The sequence below is a fragment of the Talpa occidentalis genome, unplaced genomic scaffold (genome assembly GCF_014898055.3).
Source record: "Talpa occidentalis isolate TD23 unplaced genomic scaffold, MPIMG_talOcc4v2.1 talOcc4.7, whole genome shotgun sequence".
Classification (NCBI taxonomy): domain Eukaryota; kingdom Metazoa; phylum Chordata; class Mammalia; order Eulipotyphla; family Talpidae; genus Talpa; species Talpa occidentalis.
Genome location: NW_023605083.1, coordinates 40342022 through 40365479, shown reverse-complemented (window position 1 = coordinate 40365479; position 23458 = coordinate 40342022). Strand labels below are relative to the sequence as shown.

Genomic DNA, 23458 nt, shown 5'->3' with positions numbered 1-23458 from the left:
CACACCCCCATGTACTTCTTTCTCAGCCACTTGGCCTTCTCTGATGTCTCCTTCTCATCTGTCACTGTCCCCAAGATGCTGTGGAACATGCACGCACAGCAACTATCTATCTCCTACAGAGGATGTATTTCCCAGATGTATTTCTTTTTGTTCTTTGCTGGTCTTGACAATTCCTTCTTGCAGTGATGGCCTTTGACAGGTACGTGGCCATCTGTCAGCCCCTCCACTACACCACCATCATGAGGCAGGAGCTGTGTGTCTCCTTAGTAGCGGGATCCTGGTTTGTTTGCCTCATCCACTCTCTGTTGCACACTCTGCTCTTGATCCAAGTCTCCTTCTGTGGTGACAGTAACATCCCCAACTTCTTCCGTGACCTCTCTGCACTCCTGAAGATGAGCAGCTCAGACGTGTCCCTCAATGAGTTGGTCATCTTCACTGAGGGAGGATTGGTCTTTACCCTGTGTGTGTGTGGCATCCTGGGGTCCTATGTCCGTATAGGGACTACTGTCCTGAGGGTCCCCTCTACTAAAAGTATCTTTAAAGCCTTCTCTACTTGTGGCTCCCACCTTCTTGTTGTGTCTTTATACTATGGGACCGCTGCAGGAGTTTACTTCTCCTCATCGTCCACCTCCAGAGACAAAGACATGATCACCTCTGATGTACATGGTCGTCACCCCCATGCTGAACCCCTTCATCTACAGCCTGAGGAATAGAGATATAAAACAGGCCTTAGAGACATTTGTCAATAAGGTGAACTTCTTCAAGTCATGACCTGTAAATCATCTGATTTTAGTCACAAACACCATAAGCTGTATCTCCTAAAATTATGTGAGAGGGTTGATAACTCCATGTAACTTGAAGAGAACACGCATTCTTCTGTCAATGATGTTAATGCATCGACTAGATCAAATTTGGTAACTTGGTTTGTTAAATATTCTTTATCCTCATTACTTTGTTGTGCTTTTTTTTCATCTCTTACAAGTTACGTGCAAAATCTATAAAAATATTTCACACAGTTACAAATGTGTGTTGGCTTCTACTTTGAGATATGTCACTGTTCATGCATGTATTTTTTCTGTTATGTTATGAAGACACAGATCTAGCTTCATGATCTGCTCCTAGTGGACTGATGTTACGTGATGGGGGCTGAACAAGCTTGCCTCATTTTCAAGTTGATGGGTCACAGCTCTTCCCAACTCTACAAAGACATATTGGTACATTGAAGTCAGCTCTATTGGGAATACCTATACTATGGAATGGGAACATCTGTGATGGGGCTCTTTTTAAGTTAAAAGATACTGTAATTGTGGATGTATATTTTGACTCCTCCACTGATGCCCATATTCCACCACCATCTACCAAACCACCTATGCCAATGCCCTAGCCCCTCACCCCACTCACTGCTCACACCCATTGCTTTCTCCCCTTACAAATTATGTTTTTTCCCTAGTTCAAGATCATATTTTTTGCTATATTTTGCCAGTATATGCTGTTTGGTTATTTATATTCCACAGATAAGTAAAACCACCCATATCTGCCTTTCACTTTAGGACAGTCCTCCAGGATTGTATTGAATATATATATATATATGTAATATATATATATATTTCTTAGGGTAACATGTCCGTGTTAGTAATGTAAATTCTTCCAATATCTATCTATCTATCTATCTATCTATCTATCTATCTATCTATATATATATATATATATATATATATATATTTGGATGGGGAACAACCAGGTGTAGGCCTGAGGCATAAGGGTGAAAGAATTCATCAGGGGCAATGCGGAAAACAGAACAGGCAGATTGACTGAAGCACACTACTAAAAGTAGCAACAGGTAAGGCAGGAGAGGTCTGCTGTGCCCATTCCATAATTCTCTTAATAATGTCTTATATTCGTATTGTATGGATCCTTCATCTCCATTGTAAAGTTACTCCTAGGTATTCTGTTCTTTCTGTGTAATTGTGAATGGGATCATTTTCTTCGTTTTTCTCTCTTCTAACCTATTATTGCATAGAGACTGCAACAGACTCTTCAAATTATAAATCAACTAACTGTCATTCATTGATATCAATACTGTAGCAACATGAGTAATAATATATTTACATCTCCTTTCTTGGAATATACAGTAAGAACTGACATTTATGGTGCTCTTACGTGCTTTTGCAGGAATGTTCTAATATAGCTTTAATAAAAACTTCATACTGATGGTACTCTGATTATCTGCAATTTAAAGTGAAACAAGATTGAAACAACTTGTGAAACAGGTTGTAGAAGTTACATGTTCAGAGCCACCAAAAACGACAGGCAGAGCCCAGCATCCAGTGCTGTCCCACCAGGGCATTGGCCACATGGGTGTTAGAAGTTGGGAGTTAGAAGATCCTGCTTCCCAACTAGGTCTCTGGGCAACCCAGAGTGTCCCTGTACCCGAGACACCTTCCCAGGTGGTTCTTCAGTTTAGTCTCTTTGGCCTCTGACAGGCTCCTCCCCAAGGTCTGATAGGAACTGCAGCAATTAACTGCAGACAGTTTTTCACCAAGTGTATAGGGACTATTTCTTTGTCCTCTCATGGTTTATACAATGGCATCCTCCTGCTATTGTTTTGAAGTTCAAGGGCAGACACAAAAAGTCAGGAGGTCATAGGCTCAGGGAGATTTGCTTCGTGTTTTTTGCCTGGTGTCCACAACAGCAGCTAAGAACACAGACGCTGATTAAACAGTCATTGACTTAGCAAGAATGGCAGGTCAGACTGTGCTGTGAATTCAAAGAGAAAAAAAAATAATGTTTCTTCCTATGGATTCCTTATGGGTCTTTGCTTGTAATGATGTAGGTAAAAATATGTCTCCTGCCAGAATTTTGTATGTACGTACATATTTATATATACATAGACTGAGAGACGGAGATTGAAAAAGGCAGAGGTAGAGACAGAGACAGAGACAGAGCTCTCTGGTCCAGAACTCAAGCATCAACTGTGTCCCCATTAGGCTAGTGGAGACCACTTCTGGGTGTGATCTGCAGTCTCTTAACCAGTCCTTTGATCTCAAACACCTGCCCTCCCTGCTGCATAACTCCCGCATGTTCATCTGGCTACTCCTACAGGTAAGGAAGGAGACTGCAGAGTGTACAGAGAGAAGATGTGCTGCCCACTCTGGAGCAGGGGTTCCTGCATTTATCCATGAGCAGTAGAGGAAGGAGGATGAAATTGTTACAGAGTCAAGTGGTAGCTGTGATGTTGCTTTTTGTTTATAACAAAACTGACATATGCATTCACCCAAGGTTTAATGTGTGCGGTTGTGTTTTGATGTTTTCATTACAGGCAGTGTTTCTGTGGGGCACCGTCCACGGCATGGGGCCCACGTGCCATCCTCACTGACATTTAGTGGCCGTTCACAAGGGTCATGCTCTGCACTGAGAGGAAGAGTCACTCGGGGCTCCCCCACTGGGCAGGTGTCACATACTAATGGATGGGAGCTCAGTGCCTGCTCAGTTTCCAGTGGGGCCCACTCACAGTCTGGCCCTTATGTTTGCTTTCTGACATTGAGACCCTGCCTGGGAAAGGAGGGTAACTACTCCCACATCCTTGCTCTTCTGAGGAATTAATGAGCCAATGCAAACAGGCTATCCAGCATCTCACCTGGCTCATGATTTTGCTTAGAAGTGGTGAGGGTTTTCATTATCATTCCCCAAGCTGGTGTCTGTGTGATGGAGACCCCCACTTCACTGCTGTCTGGGGCAGGATGAGAATAAGTCTAAGAAGAGGGGCCTCTACATGCCCCTCACACCCTGGAGAACACGGCCTGATTACTCCAGGGCTGGAGACCCAGAACCTTCCTCACAAATCACCCCACCACCACCTCCACCGAATCAAGGACCCAGTTGGTCCAGCTGGTTCCTCCTTGTTTCCTCTGTTTCTCAGTGAGGCTGACACAGCCCACGTGAATGGGGAGCCAGGCCTCCACATGGGGGTCCAGACGCTGTCCTCTCGGTGGCCATGAACCCAGATAAGCAGAGCCCTCAGCCAGTTCATGGTCCCTGAGGAGGGCTTGCTGCCCTGCACCCCTGCTTGAGAGAGTCAGTGCGGATGCCGCCTCATTGTGTTTGTGTGTTTGTGTGTGTGTGTGTGTCTTATCCAAACTAAGCTCTCTGCCAAAGGAAGGGTGCATCTGGAATCCACCATGAGAGAACTAAGAAACCTCATTTGTCGTGGTATCTTTGTCCTGAGTCTTTTCACATTTCTGAAATGAAGGGTATGTTTACCTTATCTATCATATAATCTCCAGTATACATTATTTGAAATTAAAGTATGTGAAAGCACTTTGTAAATGTGCTTACTGGTGTGTGATGCACCAGAAATGACTATAACGCTTGGGCAGAGGAGTGACAAATGACATCACACAACATGTCTCCTTATTCTAACTGCTAGGAGTGTGACATGTATGCAGAGGGTTAAAAGCTGGAATCCAGACAGAGAGATATATTGTGATTTAGCCTTTTTTGCTGATTACTGATGTATATTTGCACGCTTAGATAATGTTTATTTTGTTCCTCATAGGTAAAATTGTATTTTTTTTTTAAGATTTATTTATATATATAAGAACTGGGGTATAAGCCAGAGGCACGGGAGGGTGAGAGAATTCACCAGAGACAGAGCAGGGAGCAGAACAGGCAGAGGGACCGAAATACACTGCCGAGGGGAGCAGCGGGCATGACAGAAGAGGTCTGCTGCACCATGTTGGAATCTTCCTGGCCAGCCGAGAATCCCCACTGCAGAGGCTGCGGACAGCTTCACAGCCTGTGCTCAATCCGCTGCGCCACCGGGGAGGCCTTGAAATAGGATTTATACTGTTGCTTTATTAGGGCTATGCCTAGGATTTAGGTAGAAAGTGCATATGAGGGCCTCCCCTGTGGCGCAGCGGTTGAGCGCTGGGTTGCAAAGCTGCCCGCAGCCTCTGCAGCTCCGGTTCGATCCCCGGCTGCTCCCCGGCCACCTGAGGAGGGTCCCACATGGTGCGCAGACCTCTCCTGCCGCCCGCTGCTCCCCTCAGCAGTGTACTTCGGTCCTTCTGCCTGCTCTGCTCCCCGCTCTGGCTCTGGTGAATTCTTTCATCCTCCCGCATTTCTGAGTTTATCCCAGTGCTTATATAAATAAATAAATAAATCTTTAAAAAAAGAAAGAAAGAAAGAAAGTGCATATGAAACCATAGGGATTGGTCTGGCATGCTGTAGGTTAAAGACAAAGATTTTACATTATTAGAGTTTGCTTAGGATCCTAGATGGACTTTTGTTGACCTGAATCGCAGTATCTGTGATCAGTTACATCCTGCCAGTTTCACTCTAACTTATGGGAAATCACTAGCTATTAATTTTCAGTTTAGATTGTGTAGGTTTCTTCAAGAGGAAATTTTCTCTCCTGCTGCCCATCTCATGACTTTGCCATGCGGGCCAGGTACTGTCATGTGACCTGCAATGATAGAAAGATGGAAACTCCTTGAAGGCAGAGGCTGCATTTCCTGCTTGCTGTTATGGACTCAGTGCTTTGTGGGGAGCCTGGGCCAAGACAGTTGTTCAAGACATATTTGTGAAATAGAGTAAACTGCCCTCTGGTTCCTCGGAAGGAAAACTTCGTAGGGTATCGTGAGGTCATATGTACCCTCAAAACCCGCTGTGACAGACTGGGATTCACGCATCCACAGGTGTGGGCAGTAAATAGATCATGGTTGAAAAATCATGCCTTCAGGTAAAAAGGATATTGCAATGTTGGTGCAGTTAATACTAGACTTCCTACCTCTTCTTCTCTCCTTCATCGCCAACAGAGACATGAGCAGCATGAGGTGGGAGAACCAGAGCAGCGTGTCCGAGTTCCTCCTCCTGGGGCTCCCCATCCGTCCAGAGCAGCAGGGCCTGTTCTTCGCCCTGTTCCTGGGCATGTACCTGACCACGGTGCTGGGGAACCTTCTCATTATCCTGCTCATCAGGCTGGATTCGCGCCTCCACACCCCCATGTACTTCTTCCTCAGCCACTTGGCCTTCTCTGATGTCTCCTTTTCATCCGTCACTGTCCCAAAGATGCTCAAGAACATGCACACTCAGCAAATGTCCATCTCCTATAGAGGATGTATTTCGCAGATGTATTTCTTTTTGTTCTTTGCTTGTCTTGACAGTTTCCTTCTTGCAGTGATGGCCTTTGACAGGTACGTGGCCATCTGTCAGCCCCTCCACTACACCACCATCATGAGGCAGGAGCTGTGTGTCTCCTTAGTAGTGGGATCCTGGTTTGTTTGCCTCATCCACTCTCTGTTGCACACTCTGCTCTTGATCCAAGTCTCCTTCTGTGGTGACAGTAACATCCCCAACTTCTTCTGTGACCTCTCTGCACTCGTAAAGATGAGCTGCTCAGATGTATCCCTCAATGAGTTGGTCATCTTCACTGAGGCAGGATTGCTCTTTACCCTGTCTTTGGGTGGCATCCTGGGCTCCTATGTCCGTATAGGGACTACTGTCCTGAGGGTCCCCTCCACTAAGCGTCTCTTTAAAGCCTTCTCTACCTGTGGCTCCCACCTTCTTGTTGTGTCTTTATACTATGGGACAGCTGCAGGAGTTTACTTCTCCTCATCATCCACCTCCAGAGACAAAGACACGATCGCCTCTGTGATGTACACCGTCGTCACCCCCATGCTGAACCCCTTCATCTACAGCCTGAGGAACAGAGATATAAAACAGGCTTTAGAGACATTTGTCAATAAGGTGAACTTCTTCAAGTGACGACCTGTAAATCATCTGATTTGGTCACAAATGCCATGAGATGTATCTCTTAAAATTGTGTGAGAGTTTGATAACTCCATATAACTTGAAAAGAACATGCATTCTGTTGTCAGAGATGTTAATGCATCAACTAGGTCAGATTTGGTAACTTGGTTTGTTAAATATTCATTATCCTCATTGCATTGTTCTCCTTTTTTTATCATCTCTTGAAAGTTATATGCAAAATCTTTTAAAAATATTTCACACCATTGCAAATGTCTGTGGCCTTCTATTTTGGAGATATGTCACTGTTCATGTGTGTGTTTTTTCTGTTATGTTATGAAGACACAGATCTAGCTTTGTGATCTGCTCCCAGGGGACTGGATTTATTTGGTGGGGGGTGACCAGGTTTGCCTCATCTTCAAGTTGATTGTTCACAGCTCTTCCCAACTCTAGGATGACATGTTGGTTGATTGCAGTCAGCTGTAATGGGAACACTTACACTATGGAACATCTGTGACAGGGCTCTTTCTAATTTAAAAGTTATTAAAATTGTGGATGTATATTTTTTCTCCTCCACATGTGCCCATATTCCAGCACCATCCACCAAACCACCCATGCCAGTGCCTCAGCCACCCCCCACTCACTGAGCACACCACCTTGTTCTCTGTGATAACAAATAATGTTTTTTTCCCTTTGTTCAAGATGATTTTTTTTTTGCTGTATTTTGTCAGTATATGCTGTTTGGTTATTTATATTCCATAGATAAGTAAAACCACCCAGTATCTGCCTTTCATCTTATGGCTTATTTCACTTACCATCACCACCTTGAGGCCATCCACGTTGCAGTGTGTAGTATTCCACCAAGCACATGTATTCTACAATTTCTTTACCTATTTGTCTGTCAATGGGCACTTAGGTTGGTTCCATGACTGGCACTTGTGGCCAGCACTGCTATGAATATACGGGTGCATAAGTCTTTTTGAATTAGAGATTTCATATCTAGGGTAAATGCCTCATTGAGATGTGCAGTGATTATATGGGATTTCATTTTTTGTATTTTCTGAAGAAAGCTCCATACCATTTCTGCAGAGGCTGCACCAACTTGCATTCTGACCATGGATGAGTTCTTTTTTTTTTTTTCAATATCCTCACCATTTTTTCCTTCCGTTCTTTTAAATATGGCCATTCTCACAAGAGCGAGGCGATATTTCATTGTTGTTTTGATTTGCTTTTCTTTTATTAGAGTGAAGTTATGCTTTTTTCCCATATATCCATTGACCAACTGTATATTTTCTTTGTAGAAGTACCTATTGCAATCATATGTCCATTTTGTAGTTGGGTTGTTTTGGGTTTATATACATACACACACACACATATATACACACACACACACACACAGAGGGAAGGGAGAGTGAGAGAGAGATATATATTTATTTAATTATACAGGAGCTGGGGTCCAGGTCAGAGGCATGGAGGGTGAGAGGATTCACCAGAGACAGAGCAGGGAGCAGAACAGGATAATGGACCAATAACACTGAGGAGGGGAGCAGCAGGCGAGGCAGGCGAGGTCTGCCACGCCATGTGGGAATGTCCCTGGCCGGCCAGGAATCGAACCTGCGCTGCAGAGGGGGCAGACAGCTTCACAGCAGGCTGCTAAACCCACTTGGCACCGAGAAGGCCCTGTTTTGAGTTTTTGTTGTCAGGTCGAATGGATTCTTGTCTACCTTATCTAAGATCCCTTATTAGTTGTGTAATGTGTAAATATATTCTCCCACTTAGTAGACTGTCTTTTTAATATGCTAGTATTTTCTTTTACTGTACAAATGTTTTTAATTTCCTTTAGTTCTAATTATTTATTATTGTTGTATTTTCCCTTGTTGTAGGGGTCAATTCCCTGTAGATGCCTGCAAGGTCGATGTGATCACGTGTCATCTCTGTTGTGTCTTTGTATTTTATGGTTTGGGAACTTATATCCAAATATTTCATTGATTTTTAATTTATTTATATGCTCTTTATATGTTAGCTTACATTAATGCATTTGTTTTAGGGGTTATCATTTCAAATCTCTACAAATATATGTTTTCACTCCATAACTACCATCAGGATTTTATTCAATCTATATATTTCTTGGGGAGTATGTCTATGTTAATAATGTAAATTCTTCCAATCAGTATCATCTTTTTATGGTGGGGAGAATCGGGTGTATGCCAAATGCACATGGGTGAAAGAATTCATCAGAGACAGAGTGGAAAATTGAACAGGCAGATTTATTGAAACACTGCTAAGAGCAACAGCAGGTGAGGCAGGAGAGATCTGCTGTGCCCCAATCCATAATTCTCTTAATAGTGCCTTATAGTTTTCGTTGTGTGGATCCTTCACCTCCTTTGTTCAGTTTACTCCTAGGAATTCTATTCTTTCTGTGTAATTGTGAATGAGATGATTTTCTTCATTTTTCTCTCTTCTAACCTATTGTTTGCATATAGAACTGCAACTGACTTTTCAAATTATAAATCAACTAACTGAATCATTCATTCATACCAATACTATATCTACATCAATGATCATATATTTACTTCTTCTTTCTTGGAATATACATAAAGAACTAGCACTAATGTGTTCTTAACAGGAATGATCTCATATAACTTTAGTAAAAACTTCATACTTACTATACTGTGATTATCTGCCCTTTAAAGTAAAGCAAGGTTAAAACAACTTAAGAAACAAGCTTGAGGAGAGAAGTTACTTGACATGCTCAGTACAACAATGAATGACAGGCAGAGTCCAGCATCCAGTGCTGTCTGACCAGGACATTGGCATTGGAAGATGATTAAGTCATTCTGCTTCCCAGCTGGATCCGTGGGCAACCCAGAGTGTCCCTGCACTAGAGACACCCTCCCAGGTGGCTCCCAGTGTCCCTTTGGCCTCTGCACAGGCTCCCCCAAAGGTCTGACAGGAATTGTGGGCAATTAGACTACACGCATTTTTCCACCAAGAGTTTAGGGACTATTTCTTTGTTCTCTCATGGTTTATAAAATAGCATCCTCCTGGCTATTGTTCTGAAGTTCAAGGGCAGACACAGAATGTCAGGAGGTCATAGGCTCACAGAGATTTGCTTCGTGCTTTTTGCCTGGTGCCCACAACAGAAGCTGAAGACACAGACGCTGAATAGACAGTCATTGACTTAGCAAGAATGGCAGGTCAGACTGTGCTGTGAATTCAAAGAGGAAAAAAAATATGTTTCTTCCTATGGATTCCTTATGGGTTTTTGCTTGTAATGTAGATAAAAATGTCTCCTGCCAGAATTTTGTATGTACATACATATTTATACATACATAGACTGAGAGATGGAGATTGAAAAAGACAGAGGTAGAGACAGAGGTAGAGACAGAGACAGAGACAGAGATCTCTGGCCCAGAGCTCAAGCATTAACTGGGTCCCCATTAGCAAGTGGAGCCCAATGCTGGTGTGACCTGAAGTCTCTTAACCGGTCCTTTGATCTCAAACACCTGCCCTCCCTGCTGCATAACTCCCGCATGTTCATCTGGCTACTCCTACAGGTAAGGAAAGAGACTGCAGATGGTAGAGAGAGAAGATGTGCTGCCCACTCTGGAGCAGGGGTTCCTGCATTTATCCATGAGCAGTAGAGGAAGGAGGATGAAATTGTTACAGAGTCAAGTGGTAGCTGTGATGTTGTGTTTTGTTTATAGCAAAACTGACATATGCCTGTCACTCCAAGGATAGTGTGTGTGGTTGTGTTTTGATGTTTTCATTACAGGCAGTGTTTCTGCGGGGCACCGTCCACGGCATGGGGCCCAGGTGACATCTTCACTGAAATTCAGTGGCCATACACAAGGGCCATGCTCTACATTGAGAGGAAGGGTCACTCGGGGCTCCCCCACTGGGCAGGTGTCACATACTAATGGATGGGAGCTCAGTGCCTGCTCAGTTTCCAATGGGGCCCACTCACAGTCTGGCCCTTATGTTTGCTCTCTGACATTGAGACCCCTTCCCGGGAAAGGAGGGTACCTACTCCCACATACTTGCTGTTCTGAGGAATAAATGAGCCAATGCAAACAGTCTATGCAGCATCTCACCTGGCTCATGATTGGTGCTCAGAAGAGATGAGGATTTTTATTATCATCCCCAAGCTGGTGTCTGTGTGATGGAGACCCCACTTCACTGCTGTCTGGGGCAGGATGAGTATACATCTAAGAACGGGGCCTCTGCATGCCCCTCACCTCCTGGAGAACACGGCCTGATCACTCCAGGGCTGGAGACCCAGAACCTTCCTCACAAATCAACCCCCACCACCTCCACCGAATCAAGGACCCAGTTGGTCCATCTGGTTCCTGCTTGTTTCCTCTGTTTCTCAATGAGGCTGACACAGCCCACGTGAGTGGGCAGCCAGGCCTCCACATGGGGGTCCAGACACTGTCCTCTCGGCGGTCGTGAACCCAGATAAGCAGAGTCCTCAGCCAGTTCATGGTCCCTGAGGAGCCTTGCTGTCCTGCACCCCTGCTTGAGAGAGTCAGTGCGGATGCCGCCTCATTGTGTGTTAGTGTGTTTGTGTGTGTGTGTGTCTTATCCTAACTAAGCTCTCTGCCAAAGGAAGGGTGCATCTGGAATCCTCCGTTAGAGAACTAAGAGACCTCATTGGCCATGATATCTTCGTCCTGAGTCTTTTCACATTTCTGAAATGAAGGGTATATTTACCTTATCTATCATATAATCTCCAATATACATTAATTATTTGAAATTAAAGTATGTAAAAGCACTTTGTAATGTGCTTACTGGTGTATGATGCACCAGTAATGACTGATAACTCTTGGACAGAGGAATGACAAATGACATCACACAACATGTCTCCTTATTCTAACTGCTTATTCGCCTTATTCTAACTACCGGGGTGTGAAATGTATGCAGAGAGTTAAAAGCTGAAATCCGGCCAGAGAGATATATTGTGATTTAAACTTTTCTACTGATTATTGATGTATCTTTGCACATAAAGAAAATGTATATTTTGTTCCTCATAGTTAAAATAGGATTTTTTAAAAAGATTTATTTATATATACAAGAACTGGGGTACAAGACAGAGGCGTGGGAGGGTGAGAGAATTCACCAGAGACAGAGCAGGGAGCAGAACAGGCAGAGGGACCGAAATACACTGCTGAGGGGAGCAGCGGGCATGACAGGAGAGGTCGGCCACACCATGTGGGAATCTCCCTACCAGCCCAGAATCCGGACTGCAGAGGCTGCAGACAGCTTCAAAGCCTGCGCTCAATCCACTGCGCCACTGGGGAGGCCTTGAAATAGGATTTATACTGTTGCTTTATTAGGGCTATGTCTAGAATTTAGGTAGAAAGTGCGTATGAAACCGTAGGTGTAGAGTCTGGCATGCTGTAGGTTAAAGACAAATATTTGACATTATTATTAGAGTTAGGTTAGGATCCTGGATGGACTTTTGTTGACAGGGAATAGCAATATCTCTGATCATTTACATCCTGCCATTTCACTCCAGCTTGTGAGAAATCACTAGCCATTAATTTCCAGTTTAGATTGTGTAGGTCTCTTCAAGAGGAAGTTATGGATTCTCTCCTGCTGCCCATCTCATGACTTTGCCATGCGTGCCAGGTACTGTCATGTGACCTGCAATGATAGAAAGATGGAAACTCCTTGAAGGCAGAGGCTGCATTTCCTGCTTGCTGTTATGGACTCAGTGCTTTGTGGGGGGCCTGGGCCAAGGCAGTTGTTCAAGACATATTTCTAAATGAGAAAATTTCTGGTAGAGAAAAATGCCCTCTAGTTCCAAGGAAAGAAGCTTTGTAGGGTATCGGGAGGTCTTACATGCCATCGAGCCCGCTGTGACAGATGGATACACACATCCACAGGTGTGAGCAATAAACAGATCATGCTTAAAAAATGCATTTACATGCCTTCATGTAAAAAGGATATTGCCAAGGGCCTCCCCGGTGGCGCAGCGGTTGAGCGCTGGGTGGCTAAGCTGCCCGCAGCCTCTGCAGCGCCAGTTCGATCCCCAGCTGCCAGGCGAGTGTTCCACATGGCACGCAGACCTCTCCTGCCGCCCGCTGCTCCCCTCAGCAGTCTACTTCGGTCCTTCTGCCTGCTCTGCTCCCCGCTCTGGCTCTGGTGAATTCTCTCACCCTCCCGCGCTTCTGACTGTACCCAGTGCTTGTATAAATAAATAAATAATTCTAAAAAAAATTTAAAAAAGGACATTGCCAAGTTGTTGCGGATAATTCTAGACTTCATTCCTCGCCTTTCCTCATCCCCGGCAGAGACATGAAGAGTTTGAGGTGGGAGAACCAGAGCAGCGTGTCCGAGTTCCTCCTCATGGGGCTCCCCATCCGTCCAGAGCAGCGGGGCCTGTTCTTCGCCCTGTTCCTGGGCATGTACCTGACCACGGTGCTGGGGAACCTGCTCATCATCCTGCTCATCAGGCTGGACTCGCGCCTCCACACCCCCATGTACTTCTTCCTCAGCCACTTGGCCTTCTCTGATGTCTCCTCCTCATCTGTCACTGTCCCTAAGATGCTCACAAACATGCACACTCAACAACTATCCATCTCCTATAGTGGATGTATTTCCCAGGTTTATTTCTTTGTGTTCTTTGCTGGTCTTGACAATTTCCTTCTTGCAGTGATGGCCTTTGACAGGTATGTGGCCATCTGTCAGCCCCTCCACTACACCACCATCATGAGGCAGGAGCTGTGTGTCTCCTTAGTAGCAGGATCCTGGATGTTTTCCCTTATAAACTCTCTCTTGCACACCCTGCTCTTGATCCAAGTGTCCTTCTGTGCTGACAATACCATCTCCAACTTCTTCTGTGACCTCCCTGCACTCCTGAAGATGAGCTGCTCAGACGTGTCCCTCAATAAGTTGGTCATCTTCACTGAGGGAGGATTGTTCTTTACCTTGTGTGTGGGTGGCATCCTGGGCTCCTATGTCCGTATAGGGATGACGGTCCTGAGGGTCCCCTCCACTAAAAGTCTCTTTAAAGCCTTCTCTACCTGTGGCTCCCACCTTCTTGTTGTGTCTTTATACTATGGGACCTCTGCAGGAGTTTACTTCTCATCGTCCACCTCCAGAGACAAAGACATGATCGCCTCTGTGATGTACACGGTCGTCACCCCCATGCTGAACCCCTTCATCTACAGCCTGAGGAATAGAGATATAAAACAGGCCTTAGATACATTTGTCAATAAGATTAATTTTTTCAAGTGACGACCTATAAATCATCTGATTTGAGTCACAAACACCATGAGATGTGAGAGGATAGATAACTTATGTGATAAATATTGTGAGAGGGTAGATAACTCCATGTAACTTGAAAAGAACATGCATTCTGCTGTCAGAGATGTTAATGCATCAACTAGGTCAGATTTGGTGTCTTGGTTTGTTAAATATTCATTATCCTCATTACATTATTCTCCTTTTTTTTTTTTTTTTAACAGAATAAAAATCCAGAAATTTATGAATACTTAAATGATGGCAAAGTAACCACAACCATACATTGAAATAAGGAGAGTCAGTTAATTCTGGTGTTGGGAAAACTGGACAGCCACATGTAAAAGAATGAATTTGGATTACTTTTTAAGTCCATACACAAAAATAAACACAACATAGATTAATGATTTAGATTAAAAACCTGCAACAATAAAATGCATAGAAGAAAATATTGGGTATATGTCTCATGACATCAATGGTAAATATGTTTTTGGAGACTCAACCCTTATGGAAAGGGAAATACAAGCAAAAAATAATTTAATTCGAGGAGCTACCTCAAATAAAAAGCTTTTACACAGTGAAAGAAAATGTAAGATTTAAAAAGCTATCCTAAGAGACAGGAGTAAATATTTATATATTACACAAACTATAAGGGGTAAACATCCAAGAGACACAAAAATCTTAGTCAATTTAACAACAAAAAACCCCAAACAGTCCAATCAGGATTCTACACAGTTATCAAAAATGATAAAAGTCAATAGACACATGGAAAAATGTTCACCAGTGTTTCTAATAATGGAGCTGCAGGTAAAAATCACAATCACAAAATGAGATATCATTTCACACCCATGAGAATGGCACATATTAAAAGACTCCCAACAACAAATCCTGGAAGGAATGCAAAAAATGAGGAACAATTTGTTGTTAGGGATATAAACTGGTGCAGCCATTTGGAAAGTGCTCTGGACTCATCCTAAAAAAAAGTAAAAATGAAAATTCCATATAATCCAGCAATTTCACTACCAGGTTACTACCCAAAGAATACAAGAATGCTAATTCAAAGGAATATGCATTTCTATGTTAATTACCACCCTATAGATGCAAGTGCACCTAAATGCCCAGTAGAAAGGAGTACATGAAGAAGTTGTGGTGTATGTACACAATAGAATACTGCTCAGCTATAAAAGATGAAATTTTGACATATGCAACAACATAGAGGGAACTGGAGGGGATTATGCTAAATTAGTCTGAAAGATTAAAACTGGATGGTTTTATTTATATGTGGAAAATAGGAAAACAAAACGAAGGAACTGTTAATACCAAACCGAACACAAACAATAGAAATATGACCATACAATTGAAGCTGCTAGAGGGGGAGGGAGAACCAGAGAGGGAGGAGCTGTGAACAATCAACTTGAAGATGAGGCAGAGCTGGTCACCCCCCACCAAATAAATTCAGTCCACTGGGAGCAGATCATGAAGCTAGATCTCTGTCTCCATAACATAACAGAAAAAATACACACGTGAACAGTGACATATCTCCAAAGAAGAAGGCCACACACATTTGCAATTGTGTGAAATATTTTTAAAAGATTTTGCACATAACTTTCTTTTTTTTAAAAATAATAAATTTTATTTTTATATTCCCCATACAATTGCAACCCCCCCATTCTGACCCCAATCCCTCCCCTCCCCACCCCCCACCCCCCAAAAAGTGTCTCTGGTTCATAGTTTTTTGTTGATTTTGATTTTCACTTTCTTATAGTTATTCATTTTTCTGGTCCCTTATTTAAGTTTTCTAGATTCCTGCTATGAGTGAGACCATGCGGTATTTTTCTTTTTCTTTTTGGCTTATTTCACTGAGCATGATCCCTTCCAGCGCCATCCATGTTGCTGCAAATTGCATGTGTTTATCTTTTTTGAATGCTGAGTAATATTCCATGGTATATATGTACCACATCTTCTTGATCCAGTCATCTATTTTTGGGCATTTGGGTTGTTTCCAAAGCTTAGCTATTGTAAACAGTGCTGCTATAAACATAGGGGTGCAGGTGTTCTTTGGAGTTGATGTTTCTGTGTCCTTTGGGTAAATACCTAGGAGTGGAATTGCTGGATCCTATGGAAGCTCTATGTTTAGTAGGTCCAGAAATCTCCACACAGCTCCCCATAGTGGTTGGACCAGTTTGCACTCCCACCAACAGTGCAGAAGAGTTCCTTTTTCTCCACACCCTCGCCAACATTTGTTGTTGCTAGTTTTTTTAATATGTGCCATTCTCACTGGTGTAAGATGGTATCTCATGGTAGTTTTGATTTGCAATTCCCTGGTGACAAGTGATGTTGAACATTTTTTCATATGCCTGTTGGCCATTTGCATTTCCTCTTCAGAGAAGTTTCTTTTTAGCTCTTCTGCCCATTTTTTGACGGGATTATTTTCTTTGTTGTTGTTGAGTCTCATCAGCTCTTTGCAGATTTTTGTGAGCAGTCCTTTATCATTAGTGTTGTGTGCAAAAATGTTCTCCCAGTTGGTGGGGTTTCTCTTTGTTTTTGTTATTGTCTCTTTTGCTGTGCAGAAGCTTTTTAATTTGATGTAGTCCCAGCTGTTTATCTTTGCCTTCACTATCACTGCTTTGGGTGATGTGTCTGTAAAGATGTCTTTGATGTTGCACATAACTTTCAAGAGATGAAAAAAAGCAGAACCAGATTTACCTCAATAAAAATAAGCAAACAAATAAATAAATGCAAACATGGGGGAAAAAAAGACGGAAGGATAAGGGAGTAAGGGCCTAGACCCAGGTAAATCTGGTTCTCCTTTTTTTCATCTCTTGAAAGTTTTGTGCAAAATATTTTAAAAATATTTCACACAATTGCAAATGTATGTGGCCTTCTACTTTGGACATATGTCACTGTTCATGTCTGTATTTTTTCTGTTATGTTATGAAGACACAGATCTAGCTTCATGATCTGCTCCCAGTGGACTGATGTTATGTGGTGAGGGGCTGAGCCATTTGCCTCATCTTCAAGTTGATGGTTTATAGCTCCTCCCAACTCTACAGTAACATGCTGGTAGATTGAAGTCAGCTGTAATGGGAATACTTACACTATGGAATTGGGAAACACTGTGATAGAGCCCTTTTAATTTAAAAATATTATGTAGTTGTGATACATATTTTTACCCTTCCACATGTGCCCCTATTACACCACCATACACCCAACCACCCATATTTGCCCTAGCCCCTCCACCCATTCACAACTCCATCCCCATGTTCCCTCTGATTATGAGTTAACTATTTTCCCTTAGTTCAAAGATTTTTTTTTTTGCTGTATTTTACCAGTTAATGCTTTTTGGTTTCTATATTCCAGAAATAAGTAAAACCACCTAGTATCTGCCTTTATTGTATGGCTTATTTCACTTACCATCACCACCTTGAGGCCATCCACGTTGCAGTGTGACATAATCCACCAAGCACATGTATTCTACAATTTCTTTATCTATTTGTCTGTCAATGGGCACTTAGGCTGGTTCCATGACTGGCACTTGTGGCCAGTACTGCTATGAATATATGGGTGCCTAAGTATTTTTGTATTAGAGATTTCATATCTAGGGTAAATGCCTGATGGAGATGTACAATGATCATATGGTATTTTCATTTTTTGTATTTTCTGAAGAAAGCTCCATACCATTTCTGCAGAGGCTGCACCAACTTGCATTCTGACCATGGATGACTTCTTATTTTTTTCCCATATCCTCACCATTTTTTACTTCCGTTCTTTTAAATATGGCCATTCTCACAAGAGTGGATCATTTCTCATTGTGCTTTTGATTTCCATTTCCTTTATTAGAGTAAAGACAAGATTTTTTTTCCCCATATATTCATTGACCAACTACAGACTTTCTTGGAGAAGTATCTATTGCAATCTTTTGCCCATGTTGTAGTAGCGTTGTTTTGGGTTCATGTACATATATATATATATATAAATATATATGTATGTATAAAGATTTATTTAATTATGCAAGAATTGGGGTAGAGTTCAGAGGCTCAGGAGGGTGAGAGGATTCACCAGAGACAAGGCAGGGAGCAGAACAGGCAGATGGATCAATAATACTGCTGAGGGGAGCAGCATGTGAGGCAGGAGAGGTCTGCCTCGTGATAAGGGACTCTCCCCAGCCGGCCAGGAATCTAACCCGAGTTGTAAAAGCTGCATAAAGCTTCATAGCATGGTGCTAAACCCACTCTGCCCCCAGGGAGGCCCTGTTTTGAGGTTTTGTTGTCAAGTCGAATGGGTTCTTAAAAAAAAAAAGTATATTGCCAAGTTGTTGCAGATAATTCTAGACTTCCTTCCTCACCTTTCGTTCATCCCCAGCAGAGACATGAAGAGTTTGAGGTGGGAGAACCAGAGCAGCGTGTCCGAGTTCCTCCTCCTGGGGCTCCCCATCCGTCCAGTGCAGCGGGGCCTGTTCTTCGCCCTGTTCCTAGGCATGTACCTGACCACGGTGCTGGGGAACCTGCTCATCATCCTGCTCATCAGGCTGGACTCGCGCCTCCACACCCCCATGTACTTCTTCCTCAGCCACTTGGCCTTCTCTGATGTCTCCTTCTCATCTGTCACTGTCCCAAAGATGCTCACAAACATGCACACTCAGCAACTATCCATCTCCTATAGTGGGTGTGTTAGCCAGGTGTATTTCTTTTTGTTCTTTGCTGGTCTTGACAGTTTCCTTCTTGCAGTGATGGCCTTTGACAGGTATGTGGCCATCTGTCAGCCCCTCCACTACACCACCATCATGAGGCAGGAGCTGTGTGTCTCGTTAGTAGCTGGGTCCTGGATATTTTCCCTTATCCACTCTCTGTTGTACATTCTGCTCTTGATCCAAGTGTCTTTCTGTGCTGATAATACCATCCCCCACTTCTTCTGTGACCTCCCTGCACTCCTGAAGTTGAGCTGCTCAGACGTGTCCCTCAATGAATTGGTCATCTTCACTGAGGGAGGATTGCTCTTTACCCTGCCTTTGGGTGGCATCCTCGGCTCCTATGTCCGTATAGGGACCACTGTCCTGAGGGTCCCCTCCACTAAAAGTATCTTTAAAGCCTTCTCTACCTGTGGCTCCCACCTTCTTGTTGTGTCTTTATACTTTGGGACCTCTGCAGGAGTTTACTTCTCCTCATCGTCCACCTCCAGAGACAAAGACATGACCGCCTCTGTGATGTACATGGTCGTCGCCCCCATGCTGAACCCCTTCATCTACAACCTGAGGAACAGAGATATAAAACAGGCCTTAGACACATTTGTCAATAAGGTGAACTTATTCAAGTGATGACCTGTAAATCATGTGATTTCAGTCACAAACACCATAAGCTGTATCTCCTAAAATTATGTGAGAAGGTTGATAACTCCATGTAACTTGAAAAGAACATGCATTCTGCTGTCAGAGATGTTAATGCATCATCTAGGTCAGATTTGGTAACTTGGTTTGTTAAATATTCTTTATCCTCATTACTTTGTTGTGCTTTTTTTTCATCTCTTACAAGTTACGTGCAAAACCTTATAAAACTATTTCAGACAGTTACAAATGTGTTTTGGCTTCTACTTTGAGATATGTCACTGTTCATGCATGTATTTTTTCTGTTATGTTATGAAGACACAGATCTAGCTTCATGATCTGCTGCTAGTGGACTGATGTTACGTGATGGGGGCTGAACAAGCTTGCCTCATCTTCATGTTGATGGGTCACAGCTCTTCCCAACTCTACAAAGACATGTTGGTAGATTGAAGTCAGCTCTATTGGGAATACCTACACTATGGAATGGGAACGTCTGTGATGGGGCTCTTTTTAAGTTAAAAGATACTGTAATTGTGGATGTATATTTTGACTCCTCCACAGATGCCCATATTCCACCACCATCCACCAAACCACCTATGCCAGTGCCCTAGCCCCTCACCCCACTCACTGCTCACACACCTTGCTTTCTCCCCTAATAAATAATGTTTTTTCCCTAGTTCAAGATCATGTTTTTTGCTATATTTTGCCAGTATATGCTGTTTGGTTATTTATATTCCACAGATAAGTATAACCACCCATATCTGCCTTTCACTTTATGGACAGTCCTCCAGGGTTGTATTGAATATATATATATATATATATATATATATATATATATATATATATATATTTCTTTTGGTAGCATGTAAATTAATGTAAATTCTTCCACTCCATATATATATATTTTTTTTTTTGAATGGGGAACAACAGGTGTAGGCCTGAGCATAAGGGTGGAAGAATTTATCAGGGGCAATGTGGAAAACAGAACAGGGAGATTTATTGAAGCACACTGCTAAAAGTAGCAACAGGTAAGGCAGGAGAGGTCTGCTGTGCCCATTCCATAATTCTCTTAATAATGTCTTATAGTTCACATTGTATGGATCCTTCATCTCCTTTGTAAAGTTACTCCTAGGTATTCTGTTCTTTCTGTGTAATTGTGAATGGGATTATTCGTTTTTCTCTCTTCTAACCTATTGTTTGCATACAGACTGCAACAGACTTTTCAAATTATAAATCAACTAATTATTATTCATTCATATCAATACTGTAGCAACATGAATAATCATATATTTACATCTCCTTTCTTGGAATATACAGTAAGAACTGACATTTATGGTGCTCTCATGTGGTAAGAACTGATATTTATGATGCTCTTACATGCTTTTGCAGAAATGTTCTAATATAACTTTAATAAAAACTTCGTACTGATGGTACTCTGATTATCTGCACTTTAAAGTGAAACAAGGTTGTGGAAGTTACATGTTCAGAGCCACCAAAAATGACAGGCAGAGCCCAGCATCCAGTGCTGTCCCACCAGGGCATTGGCCACATGGGTGTTAGAAGTCGGGTGTTAGAAGATCCTGCTTCCCAACTAGGTCTCTGGGCAACCCAGAGTGTCCCTGTACCCGAGACACCTTCCCAGGTGGTTCCCCAGTTTAGTCTCTTTGGCCTCTGAAAGGCTCCTCCCCAAGGTCTGATAGGAACTGCAGCAATTAAAGCAGACAGTTTTCACCAAGTGTATAGGGACTATTTCTTTGTCCTCTCATGGTTTATAAAATGGCATCCTCTTGCTATTATTTTGAAGTTCAAGGGCAGACACAAAAAGTCAGGAGGTCATAGGGTCAGGGAGATTTGCTTCGTATTTTTTGCCTGGTGTCCACCACAGCAGCTGAGAACATAGACACTAATTAGAAGGTCATTGACTTAGCAAGAATGGCAGGTCAGAGTGTGCTGTAAATTCTAAGAGGAAAAAAAATGTTTCTTCCTATCGATTCCTTATGGGTCTTTGCTTGTAATGTAGGTAAAAATATGTCTCCTGCCAGAATTTTGTATGTACCTACATATTTATACATACATAGACTGAATCAGAGATTGAAAAGACGGTAAGGAAGAGACAGAGACACGGACACAAGAGACAGAGGTAAAATGACACGAGGTGATTCTTTTCCTCTCTTTGGCCCAGAGCTCAAGCACCTACTGGGTCCCCAATAGGCAAGTGGGCACCACTGCTGGGTGGGACCTGCAGTCTCTTAACCAGTTCTTTGATTTCTAGTATCTGCCCTCCCTGCTGCATGACTCCCACGTGTTCATCTCTGACTACTCAGCACAGGCAAGGAAAGAGACTGCAGATTGTAAAGAGAGAAGATGTGCTCCTCACTCTGGAGCAGGGATCCTGCCTTTATCCCTGAGCAGCAGGGGAAGGATCTGAAATCGTTACAGAATCAAGTAGTAGGTGTGATGTGGCTTTTGTTTATGGCAAAACTGACATATGCATGTCACTCCAAGGTGTAGTGTGTGGTTGAGTTTTGATGTTTTCATTATCAGCAGTGTTTCTGTGGGGCAGCGTCGATGGCATGGGGCTCACGTGCATTCTTCACTGACCCATTAGTGGCCATGCACACTGGTCATCTCTGCATTGAGAGGGTCACTCAGGTCACCCCACTGGGCAGGTGTCACATACTGATGGATGGGACCACAGTGCCTGCAGCATGTCCATTGCGGTGCAGTCCTCATCTAGCCCTTAAGTTTGCTCTCTGACATTCAGATCCCGTCTGTCAAAAGAGGGTAACTACTCCCTCATACAGTGCTATTCTGAGGAGTAATGGGACAATGCAAACAGACTACACAGGACCTCACCTGGCTCGTGATTGGTGTTCAGAAAAGAGGAGGATTTTTATTCTCTTTCCCCAAGCCAGTTCCAGTGTGATGGAGACCCCCAATTTGCTGCTGTCTGGGGCAGGGCAAGTAGAAGGCTAAGATCAGGGGCCCCTGCACACCCACACACACGGGAGCACATGGCCTGATCCATCCAGGGCTGGGACCCAGACCCTTCCTCACAAGCCCTGCCCCAGTCAAGGTCCCATTTGGTCCAGTTGGTTCCTGCTTGTTTCCTCTGGTTCTCAGTGAGGCGGAGAACCTTTCCTCTGTTCTCAGGGAGAACCAGAGTGGGCAGCCAGGCCTCCACATGCCCCTCCAGACACTGTCCTGTTGGTGGCTGTGAACCAAGGTAAGCAGAGCCCTCAGCAAGTTCATGGTCCCTGGGTAGACATCACTGTCCTGCTCCCTGCTTCATTGATACAGTGAGGGTCCCTCTTCAGAGAGAGAGAGAGAGAGAGAGAAAGTGTGTGTGTGTGTGTGTGTGTGTGTGTGTGTGTCTAATCTTAACTGTAACTCACTGCAAAAGGAAGGGTGAGTCTGGAATCCACCATCAGAGAACTTAGAGACCTTGTTGACCTTTATATCTTTGTCCTGATTGTTTTCCCATCTATGAAATGAAGGGCATAATTACCATATATGTCATATAATCTTTAGATTTATTTTTATATTATATTTATATTTATTCTATCTACTGGGGAAGTGAGATGTTTGCAGAGAGTTTAATGGTGGATTCTGTCCATAGAGATATATTCTGATTTGGCCTTTTTTTGGTGATTATTGATGTATATTTGCACATTTAGATAGTGTATATTTTGTTCCTCAAGGTTAAAAAATATGATTTATACTATTGCTTTATTAGGGCTATGCCTAGGATTTAGGTAGAAAGCACATATGAAACCATAGGATAGGGCCCTGCATGCTGTAGGTTACAGGCAAAGATTTGACGTTATTATTAGAGTTTGTTTAAGATCCTGGATGGACTTTTGTTGACGGGGAATAGCAATATCTCTCATCAGTTACATCCTGCCAATTTCTCTCTAGCTTGTGAGAAATCACCAGGTATTCTTTTCCAGTTTAGATTGTGTAGGTCTCTTAAGAGGAGGTTATGGATTCTCTCCTGCTGCCCATCTCATGACTTTGCCATGCGTGCCAGGTACTGTCATGTGACCTGCAATGACAGAAAGATGGAAACTCCTTGAAGGCAGAGGCTGCATTTCCTGCTTGCTGTTATGGACTCAGTGCTTTGTGGGGGGCCTGGGCCAAGGCAGT

At 43.1% G+C, this 23458-nt stretch overlaps 3 protein-coding genes and 1 pseudogene across 3 annotated transcripts; all 4 read left to right on the top strand.

The window, feature by feature from the left end:
- LOC119231373 (olfactory receptor 1J4-like) lies at positions 1–771 on the top strand (annotated as a pseudogene).
- A 5049-nt stretch (positions 772–5820) lies between these two features.
- Positions 5821–6765, top strand: LOC119231039 (olfactory receptor 1J4-like). The gene has a single exon (XM_037492662.1). It carries the CDS (start codon positions 5821–5823, stop codon positions 6763–6765), a length of 945 nt encoding a protein of 314 aa, XP_037348559.1.
- A 6282-nt stretch (positions 6766–13047) lies between these two features.
- Positions 13048–13989, top strand: LOC119230774 (olfactory receptor 1J4-like). The gene has a single exon (XM_037492277.1). The coding sequence runs from the start codon at positions 13048–13050 to the stop codon at positions 13987–13989; it is 942 nt and encodes a 313-aa protein (XP_037348174.1).
- A 4372-nt stretch (positions 13990–18361) lies between these two features.
- LOC119230773 (olfactory receptor 1J4-like) lies at positions 18362–19306 on the top strand. Its single transcript, XM_037492276.1, has one exon. It carries the CDS (start codon positions 18362–18364, stop codon positions 19304–19306), a length of 945 nt encoding a protein of 314 aa, XP_037348173.1.
- Positions 19307–23458: the final 4152 nt, after the last annotated feature.